Consider the following 10,831-nt stretch of genomic DNA (forward strand, 5'->3'; position numbering starts at 1 on the left):
AAAGAAAAAGAATATCTTTTACTATGCTTCTTAATTTTACTTACATGGATTTCATAGGGGCAACTCTCAACTGCACACACCAACGGCTGGAAAAATTCTTAGGTGAACCGAGTCCAGCAGTTGTCCACTACCTATCCCCAAAAAATTTCTCAAAAAGAATAGATGGAAATCGAACTTTAATCAGTTAGCTGTTCTGCAGGAACTTGACCAAATATATCAGGGCACGAGTCCCAAATTCCCTGTTCTCTGGCCTCCCAGTATCCACCAATATAACGGTAGCCATCACTTCCTTTATCCTTTGCAAACCAGCGCGGTTTCCAGCCCCTCTCTTGCATCTTTCGGGCCTAATCCACACCAAAACCAAAATATAATCAGTTATTACAGAATAGTATACCAAGAAAATTTTCATCATCCCATCCCATCAGATATCAAAATATCATTCGAACCAAGTGCAAGTTCTATGGCTCTTTAACAAGAACTTATTGATTCATATACAGCAGTATTTGACTTGTAAGACCATAATATGTGAATGCAATTTACCCTGGACCAGTTCCTAGATGCACCAAATACAAGAAAATGCGGAATATGTTTTTCCTCAAACAAATAGAACCCTAGATAATCATCATTTTCAATAGGCCTACTGCTTTTTCACTTCCAAATTTTTGTTTAAATTTTTGAGCTGGTGCAGGTCACTTGTACAAACAATACAGGTCATGCTTGATGAAATTGCTGGTTAATTGGGCCTAGCTCTAGCTGCCGGTCTTCATCAAACAATTTTCACCCTCTCATATAAATTCCAAGATAATTTGATTTTCAAAAGAGAGCAATGTGGCTCAAACGCAAATTTTCTCCAGAACCCCATAAAACCCATATCTAAACTTTCAAGGAAATGAAGCCTTAATGCTAGATACTGCCAATCCATAGTGATGAAACAGAAATGCAGTACACAGTAACCCTACTGAATAATGACTAATATCATTTTATATCCTTGTCCATTTTGCATGTTGCTTTTGGATCAGTCAACTGAAACAAAATAATTCAAAGTGGCCCTAATGGTACAAATTGACTCGTGAGCTTCCACAGAAAAATTAGGCGTCAAATTGTCCAACCTTACAGGAGAAGGTCTGCTCATGAATGCAGATGGAATTAATAACCCTCACGCTTTTCCCTTCCATAGACACACTACATAAAAGGAGGGAAACAAAAGAGCCAACTGACCTGGCGTTGACGCTGTTCAAGTCGCAATTTCTCTGAATTTGCCATCTCAAACTCACCATTTTCCAAGTATCTTTGATCAGGTCTAAGCCTTGAATCTGTAGGTGGCAACTTTTCCTGCATAGGGAATGCACATAAGATGTTAATATCTCCACGAATATCTAAATAAACTGCAAGAGTCGGCTATGAATTTGAAAAAAATCCTCTGCCATTTAATGTTAAAACATTCAAGTAGAATTCATGTTCTTTCAATCTGAGGACGACTATGTGCCGCACTAATAAGTAGGACTACAGCTGAACATTTGACCTGCATACTGTACTAATACTACCGAAAAATTGACTGGTATGCTGAATAAATGCACAGGACAAGACCAAATTTTATTCCATTTAACATATAAAGACACTCAATTGACCAAGAAGGGCGACAAGCTGTAAAACCTTTAGTCCTGGAGTGAGCTCATTCAATGTTATAGCAAAGCGTGTCAAGTTATATCTCGTTGGAAACTGAGGCGGCCTGCTTCTTTTCCAGAGTAATTGGGCATCGTTTTCAGACTCAAATCCTTTTCCCTTCCCAGAACAATCACCGTTGACATAATGAATACTTTCATCCCATTTTCCAAAAACAGTGGCCACTCTTTTACCATACCTATCTTGAACAATTCCTTGAACCTGCAAAACAGTCAGGATCACATAAGTTATTGGTATCCACGACAGTAAATTTCTTTACTGTCTAGAAAAGTCCAGACACTTTTCCCTAAAAAATTTCACTGAATTTAGCAGTTGAAATTAATGTTCATCAATGCATTCAAAACACAATAGCCTGCTGATCAATACCACTCGTGCTTAGAGCATCTTCAATGATAAATGTCAAATTTTATATTATAGAAGGCGGTTTTTTAAAATGAAACTCCAACTTTATTTCTTAAACGTCAATTAAAGAGTTGGTTTGGCTCTTCACGTGTGCATTTTATTAATTGATTTTTTTAATTCCATTTTTCCAATTGGCAAAAGTAGCAAAGAAAAGAAAAGAAAAATTTAAACCATTCAATTTTTGGAAAAGAAGTAAATAAAAAATAAAATCTAAAGAGTGCATTAAACTTAAATAGAATTTTTTATTTTTTAAATTAAAATATATCATAAGATGCTTTTTTTATGCAAATAATGCTCTTTAAAACCATTAGGGATACTCTACTATTATTGGAAGAAACTATTTAGCAAAATGTTAACTTCCGTACGGTAATATTGTCTTTGGTACAAGAGATGACGTTTACTCTACTCCCAGATTTACAAAATCAAGGCTATAAAGTAGAAGTCTTAAATTTCTTGTCAATTAATTCAGCCAACATTTTTATTATTCACATTTTAATATCTCACAACATAAAAAGCACCTTCTGCTGTCATAAGAAGACAAAGAATTTGCAAAAGAAAGATTATTATTGGCAAGTTGAGGGCATAATGGTACACACAAAAATCCAACATGGAAGTCCTTTCTCCCAGAGAACAATAAAGAGGTTCAAACACTACTACCTAGAATAACTTGGAAACTGGAGATTGCAATTATTGCACTCTTATCTCTAAGATAAGTGGCTATTAAAATCACTATCTACAGAACATGCAACATGTACATATTAAGCATGCTTTAGGCGAAACGCCAACTTCATCAGAGTGAGCAACAAAAACAGCAGATAACAATTTTATGGAATCATATAGGAAGTAGGAAACATATATCTGATATTTAAGTACAATAAATGAGAAACTGCACCAACTTCAAGGAGATCCATAATAGGGGCCACTAAAGCATCAAGTAAATATCATCTTTTATCACTGTTATTTCTCACTTATAGAGGATCTTTTCTGCACAAGTACTACAAAAAAACAAAAAGGCACTGCTTCCAGTTGCTCTAGGACAGAGCCACGGATAAAACTCCTGCCTTTTTAAATGGCACGTCTCCAATCCAGAATTTGCTTTTAAGTTCTTTTGAATTATTAACCATATTTTAGGATGGAGTTCATCCATGAACATCACAAATACAAGTTATCAACAAGCATAAGCAATCAAGACGAGGCTGATCCCAGACAATGTTGGAGACTAAACATCTTCCCACTTTCTTTTATTTAATGAATCAAATAGCAGAACTGTAGATTGCTAGCGAAAGGAATTTAAACAATCATCATACTTTCATGGATAAAAGCCACATATGAATCATCCAGGGAAAAACAATCAATGTAGAAAGTGAGTGCACACCTGGTGAGGATTTCGATCTATGATGGATTGTTCCTTAAATTTTAGTTTGCACGAGTACTCGCGATTTCCCTCTATTCGCATTGTACCATAGTGATCACAGTATAGTTTTCCCAATATGAGATTGTATATTGATGTTGTTACCTAACATTTAAAAGGAAACCAATTTTAAACAAACTAGAGGGGGAAAAGAAAAGAAGATATACTCTGAATGGTTGTACCTTGCTCCATTGAAAAACTTCTCCATCATCGAATTCCAAAGTCAAAACACCAACAGGATCAAGTTGAATTGAGCGACCCCAAAATTTGCTTTTTAAATTGCTATCTCCCCAAAATTTCCATCCGGTACCCTCACAGTGACAAGCAACAACCATTGGGTGGTGACTGACCTGACAACAACATTAAGCTTCTTGAGATATGGAATTTAAAAAACAAAGAAAAAGAAACAGTAAAAAAAAAATGAGAGGGCCACAAATTAATCAATGATCAAATATCAACTCTCACTAATAGGGAAGACAAAAGATGATAGAATGCAAAACCCACTAGCTGTAATTCTCCAGTTATCTTTTCAAAATAACAGCATAATCATAGCCATAAGTACTGGTGGCTCGATAACTTATATATGTTCTTTCTTATCACTTTTCCTCCTCTAGTAAGATTCATCAGCTTTATGGCCAAGTCACTCTGTTACATTTTCTTCATTTATTACTTCAGCTTCGGCTACAGCATACAACAGTGATTTCCAACAACCAAGCAACTTATAGCATTTCGAAAAAAAGGTTTCCTTGGTTTAGTTGAACCAAAATCAATACTGGCCTTATAATGATGTCAAACGCAGTGGTACAGATGAACCTCTTAACTAAACCATATTCATGTCTCAATTTCTCATATACCTATCCAAGGGAGAAAACTACAATGTCCAGACTCCGTATGAGCTCATCATATCTCAATAGTTAACCCAAAATCAAATAGCAAGTTAAACAACCTTTTCGTAGAAAGACAGTTTAGGAAATCAAGTTGAACATTGTAGTATTAAAGGAGATATGCTCAAAGATGATCAGAGAATAGACCATAGTAATAATACAATTTGAACTATCAAGAGTAGACACCTAACCTTCTCAGAGAAAAACCGAAGGCCTTTATCTGGATAGTCTGCTTCATATGTTTCCCCTAATAAGGGATTAAATGGCTTGCAAATCCTTCCCTCAGTTGAAGCATATCCAGATACAGCAAAAGCAGCCACATTAAGAATCCTCATAAGGCTATTACCCTGCAACAGTTGAAATGTAAAAGCACCATATAAGTAGCTCATCAAGGAAGGAAAGAGAGAGGGGGTTCTTGAATACTATATGAAAGTGAAGAAAGGGTGCAACCTTGTTATAATTTATCCATTCAAGAGAAAACCCAGAAAGAAGAAAAAGAAGAAGAAGAATCAGGAAAATACAAATAAATTAAAAAAGGCTTACCCTTCTTCCCCAAGAATACGCTCGGTCGAGCAGGTATGAGTATTCCAAATCTTCAAAACACTTTTGCAGAGAAGAGAGAGGTTCATTAAAATAAACTGGAAGACAAACTTTAGTGAGGTCCTTCCCAATGTTATCCTTAATCATTGACCAAAGGCTGACACCTTTTTCTTTTTCAACTGGGTCAGGTAATTTCTTCCGCCGCTTCACATGAGGATAATTTTTCCCAACAGTTTTAATAGAAGGATCAATATCATCTTCTGATTCAAGCGGAAAAAACCCTTCGTCATCAGAAGAGAAAGACGATGTCCGAAAATCAGATCCACTACTTTTGAAGGAACCTGATGATAGAAAGTCACGAGTATCAAAGAATGTATTCTCTTCATCATCAGTTTCTTCCTCTGCAGCATCAACTCTTTCATTATCATCATCAGATTCAGTAGCACTTGCTTCTGGAAGAAAAGCCGAAAATTTAGAATGTAGCCAATTAGAGATTCAATAACATACCAAGCCAAGGAAAAACAAAAGAATTTTCACAAACGCGTGGGAGCACTAAACTACAGAACTACTCTCATATAAATCTTACTGTTAAAATTATTAAAACAAGTATCCAAAGCAAAAAAAGTGGAGAGATACACTGAGAAGTTTGAAAAAGAGAAAAGAAAAAGTAACCTTGAACAAGTCACAGCACTTAAAATTTAAAGCATATTGATGAAACAAGAGAAGTGAACTCTTCTCATGTTACGTCAGAATGAACTCAGTTCATAACTGGAGCATACCACCTAAATGTAAATCCTAGAAATCATTATTAAGCTTCTACATTTCAGTCGTGCAGACTAGAAGTACTCTCGGAATCCAAGATGCATCATCGACTTTATAACAATGGAAATTGCAACTCTCCATTATGTGGAAAATATAAGTTTCCAATAGATTATGTAGCTGGCATGAAAAAAAGAATTGAAAAAAGTAACAACCGTTAAAAAATTGTAGTTATGTCGTCTTTGCAAGTGAAAAATTCAGCCACGAAATACATTAAAGTGGTTATCTTTTAATATAAGAGCAGATAAGCTTGTGGCAGCATCAGAAACAATTCATTTATTCTAAAAATGAAGATATGAAATTAAACATCAATCCGATATACATGCTTTGGTATAGTTTTATTATAGTTGCTATCATTACTGCTATTACAGAATCTCAATAAACAACCACTTACCACTAGACTTGTCTTGTCTTAAGATAGAAGAAGAGCCTTGATCATTGAACTGTCTTTGACTTTCATCAACTACTGTATTTTCCAGGTCAACCTTTTCTGTCTACAAAATAAAATAGGAGAAGCAGTTCCTCAGCAGAAATTGGAATCATGTCTAATATATAACCTTGAAATGAAAACAGGGATGAGGAGATTTTAATTGAGACATTCAAATGGAAATAAAACCAAATAAAAATTAAGTTCGCAATAACTAAAAGTCAACAGAGACTGAAAAATTATCTATATGCTAGGGGACTATATTATTAAGAAGAATTAAAGTAAAAAGTAAGAGCCAAAAGAAAAACAAAAACCACATAACTAGCAAGGTAATTCCAGTACTATGAGAATGTAAAGGACAAAAAGGCACAACTGAAGATGGAACAGACATTAGGGTAATACGTATTAGAATCCTAATTGACAATTATGGTATGGAGAATAGCTAAAAGGTGATACACTGATTAAAGGCAAGACATAACATGTGGGTACAGAGACTCACTGGCCCCATTACAGCATAAATTAGTCTTCTATTTAAAATTAAGAGTACAGCAAATAATAAAAAGTTTAAAATAAAACAAAATACGTAACCACCTCTGAAGTGAAGCATTAACAACACTATTGAACTATCTATTTTTACAAAGTATTTTATTTTTTCAGAAAAGGACTTTAATCTCTATCTTTTAGCATAAAATTATCAAATTCCATAGAACAGCAAGAAGATTCTCCATATCCCCCCTACCTAAAAGAATCTTCCCATCAAGTTGAGCAATTTCATTCCAATAGATCTTAGTGAAACAGCAAAAGTTATACTGTCGCGTATTAATTCTAGCAATCTTTAAGAATTCATGTTATTATCAAAACCTGCACTTTATATCGAGCAGTAACCAACCTTTTGTTAATTAATACACAGAAAGAGAGACATTAAATTTCAAGGGAAGTACGCGAGGGACCCTTGTCTGGGATCACTGGGGTTGAAATGACTTGTCAAAATACCAAAAACAGATTAAACACTCCTGCTGAAAGGTCTGGCTTAACAGCGAACATTAATCCTTCACCAACACCATAACAAGTTGCATAAGTTATCTTCCAGAAAGGTCATTGAAGGTAACTATGGAACTGGAAAATAGATTCTGAATTGACAATCTCCAGAAATGCACTAGATTACTAGCTACTGCACCTTAGCAAGACAAACTACAACTACAACTTCCCCTACGAGAAATTCATTTTTGTACAGGATATCGTCACTGAATACTTCAATTAATTATCTTCTTCAGTTGCTGGAAAAGGGACACATGGAAAAATATGGAAGCCACTTGCATGGTGTATTACACTTCTCATTACTTTGCAAATCATAATTAAGCATTATCTGTTTCATATTACTAAAGGGCAGCCCATTATCAACAAAAAAGACATGCATGCAAATTTAGTTGCCCGGGCCCCCAATAACTGTGACTAATTAGAAGACTTCTAATATAACTTGTTCAGGCTCAGTAAATACTGCCAGACTCTTCAGAAAGTCATCCAAACTGCCACTGCCATTGGCATTAGTGATTATCTCTACAAAACCTGTTATTAGGATAATCATTAATGTCATTTCCCGATAAGGGAAATTCTTGCCTAGGCTTGATATATGTCCCCACCTATACACCAAACTAATAGATTATTAGAACATATTCATTAGTGTAAAATACCAATACCAAAGTGTAAAGCACTCACACATATGTGTCACTCGCCTATTAGTTGTAGTGTATATACCAAGCCTAGATAAAAATTTCCCGATAATCATCCCACTCACCTCCTCCTAACATCATCACCATCACTCTTTTTTTACCAATTCCATTGCTGCCTCACCAACCAAATTGCAATGAATCTATATATTACCACGCCACTAATTATATGCAAAACACAGAACAAAGAAAGTCCCCAAATAAATAAACAAATTTGAGGAAAAAATATTCAGTCAAAAAATACCATAAGTATTAGATGAACCAATTCAAATCCTGTATATTTTGTGTGCATACCAATAACATGGACACTAGACAAGGTACTGTATAATGTCGCAAATGCTACGATAAGCCTTCATCTACTAAAACACGCTAAATTATAAAATCAAAGACATAATACAAGATAATTTGTTTTGCATAAGGATAGAATTATAGATGTAACCTCTAATCAAGGGGAAAAAACATATTAGCCCCTTAAAATAAAATAAAAACCAAAATTTTATAATTAATAATTATTACTTCAAAGATTATACAAAAGACACGGGAAAAAAATAAAAAGAAAATTAAAAAAGTACATCTTTACACATAAGTAGAAATGTTAAGAAAACTTCACCTTCTAAGTATAATTTGATTTATTAAGTCTTAAAAAGAAAAGGAAAATCATTTTGAATTTGAATGATCATAGTTCTGCATAGGAGGAGAAAAATCCATCATAGTAGGGGACACAGTAGTAGCATAATCATCAGAATCAGAAGAACAACAACAACTAGTGGTAGTAGTAGAAGTAGTAGCAGTAGTAGAATTCCGAATTCGAATGTGATGGTGTTTCCTATTTTTGGTTACATGTACCTCTAACTGTCGCAATGTGTCGATGAGAAGCCACTGCTTTTGTTTAAGCAGCACAATCTGATTCTGCAATGAAGAAAACTCATTCCTCATGATCTGTTCGCTATCCTCAATAGCCGCTTCGCTAACGCCTTCTTCTAGAAGACGCTGCCTCAGTTTCTCGGTCGAAACGACAACGTTTTCTATCGGAGCCATTAATTCGCTGTTTGACATGCGTGGAAACATATCCTTTACAGCCTGTAATGCCTCCATCCATGCTAATCGATCCTCACGGGTTTCCGCTCGTAAATGAAGCCGTTTCGTGCCGGTGAATATCGAAAATCTCTTATCATCTGATCTACTCTCGCGGATCGATGACACCTGTTCGTCATTAATTACTTCAAGTCAATCTTAAAAATCTAATAATGAGCAGATTTAGGTAAAAAAATTCCAATTTGGTTTGAATTACCTTGAGATGGATTTCACCAACGGGGTTGCGCTTAGGCTGATGATAATGACCGTTGTTATTATTAGGTCTAGAAAGTCTGCGCATGGATTCTTCACCGATAACTTTGGATCCTTTCTCGGTTTCTCGATTAACGATGATTTTATCAGGACCGTGAATTTTATAATACGACAACACGCCATCTTGCAAAACGAACCATCTAGGTCGCCATCCTTTACCGTAATTCACCCACTTGTAAAGAATTCCTGATATTCCGTTACCTACTATATCATTTATTCTAACGTCCACCTGTTGTTCACGCGGAAGCGACACCGCATTCGCAGTTAACGCTGAAAGCGACGCCGTTAAGCTTCGCTGGTGGCGGTTATTGCTGTTCGTAAGAAGGAGGAGATTGGTGGTATTGCTGCTGCTGTTGTTATTATTATTGCAATCGATGCCGTTGAAATGAGAAGTGTGGCTTTGGTTAAGAGATCGGGTATTCGGGTCGGATCTAGAAGTGATTGCCATTGGAAAGTTATTTGTGGAGGAATGATCGGATACGGTTGATATACAACAAAGATTATGCATAGGAGAATAAGATGTTTTATCTTTCTTTCTTTCCCTGTTATTTAAAATGGAGGGAGAAATAGATCGGAGAAATGATGCATATCGGTGAAAATGATTTCCATGACTCGTTCGGAAGGAGAAAATGAGAAACCTGAAGAAAACAAGAGGAAAAACGGAAACAGATAAATGGCGTTAAATAGAAGGGAGGAGGAATTTGAGAGAGAGAAAGAGAATTCTGATAGCGGTAAATTCGGTGGAGAAAGGAAAGGGCGAGGAAAAGGAGAGGAAATAGAAGAACAAGAAGGAAAGAGTAAGCGGAGAGAGAAGGAATCCAAACCAAGTAAAATATCAATTCAAGTTGAATTTTGATTTCAGAATTGGGATTACAATTAAAATTTGGAGAATTGGGATTGAAATTTTTGGATCAGATAGAAAAAAATAAATAAATAAATAAATAAGCAAAAATGCGGGACGAGAAAGAGAGAGAGAGAGACAGAGACAGAGACAGAGAGACAGACAGGCAGTTTAAATTGCGAAGCGGTTGGTTATGTGGAGTTATGAGTCTCTCGCTCGCTCTGCGTCTCCCTTTTCAGGGAGAGGTTTTGTTTGTATGCACGAGGACGCAGCTGAAAAAAGATGTGGATTCGCCGCCGGCGTGTGTGATAGCGACGTAAAGGGATCAAGATGTTGGCACGTGGAGGGAGTACAGTTTGTAAACGTGTGTGATGAGGGTGTTTGACGGGAACTGAGCAATACGTGGTCCAACAGTGTACCGGTTTAATTTCCGGTCCTGCTTGTTGCAAATTTTCCCTCATTATTTAATACCCCCTATTTTATTTATCCCAAATAGAAATACAGTGAATGTATTCAATAGTGGTAGAACATATAAAATTTATACAGAAAATAACTAAAATTTAGTAAGAGTCATAAAGTCTTTATTGAAAATATAAGATTTAAATCTATTTTCTTTTTAAGACTAACACTCGTATTAATAGTGATTTAATAAATTATCAAGGTCACAAATGTATAAAATCATATTATTTGTTATTTTATTAATTTACATATTAATTATATTTATATAAACTAATATTAATGATATAATAA

General features: G+C 35.4%; 1 protein-coding gene across 2 annotated transcripts; it reads right to left on the minus strand.

The window, feature by feature from the left end:
* LOC8274133 (oxysterol-binding protein-related protein 1C) lies at positions 1–10,293 on the minus strand. 2 transcript variants are annotated; one of them, XM_025156402.2, is made up of 10 exons: positions 9,185–10,293; positions 8,740–9,096; positions 6,134–6,233; positions 4,924–5,369; positions 4,572–4,727; positions 3,679–3,846; positions 3,461–3,601; positions 1,654–1,884; positions 1,219–1,332; positions 1–344 (listed from the first exon to the last, which is right to left on the minus strand). In XM_025156402.2, exons 1-10 carry the CDS (start codon positions 9,746–9,748, stop codon positions 177–179), a joined length of 2,445 nt encoding a protein of 814 aa, XP_025012170.1. In that variant the 5' UTR covers positions 9,749–10,293; the 3' UTR covers positions 1–176. The 2 variants fall into 2 exon arrangements, with proteins under 2 accessions (XP_025012170.1, XP_015571546.1); XM_015716060.3 differs by having other exon boundaries at positions 4,924–5,372; positions 9,185–10,292.
* Between the last annotated feature and the right edge of the window lie 538 nt (positions 10,294–10,831).

The sequence above is a fragment of the Ricinus communis genome, chromosome 2 (assembly GCF_019578655.1).
Source record: "Ricinus communis isolate WT05 ecotype wild-type chromosome 2, ASM1957865v1, whole genome shotgun sequence".
NCBI lineage: Eukaryota > Viridiplantae > Streptophyta > Magnoliopsida > Malpighiales > Euphorbiaceae > Ricinus > Ricinus communis.

What these genes read in the sequence shown, in the direction of transcription:
- LOC8274133 (XM_015716060.3), bottom strand. Translation starts at nt 9,748, where the DNA reads ATGCATAATCTTTGTTGTATATCAACCGTATCCGATCATTCCTCCACA. An exon ending in CGTATTCTTGGGGAAGAAGG is followed by an intron (nt 4,728 to 4,923) that starts GTAAGCCTTTTT and finishes CAACTGTTGCAG; the next exon opens with GGTAATAGCCTTATGAGGAT. An exon ending in TAGATCGAAATCCTCACCAG is followed by an intron (nt 1,885 to 3,460) that starts GTGTGCACTCAC and finishes ACTGTTTTGCAG; the next exon opens with GTTCAAGGAATTGTTCAAGA.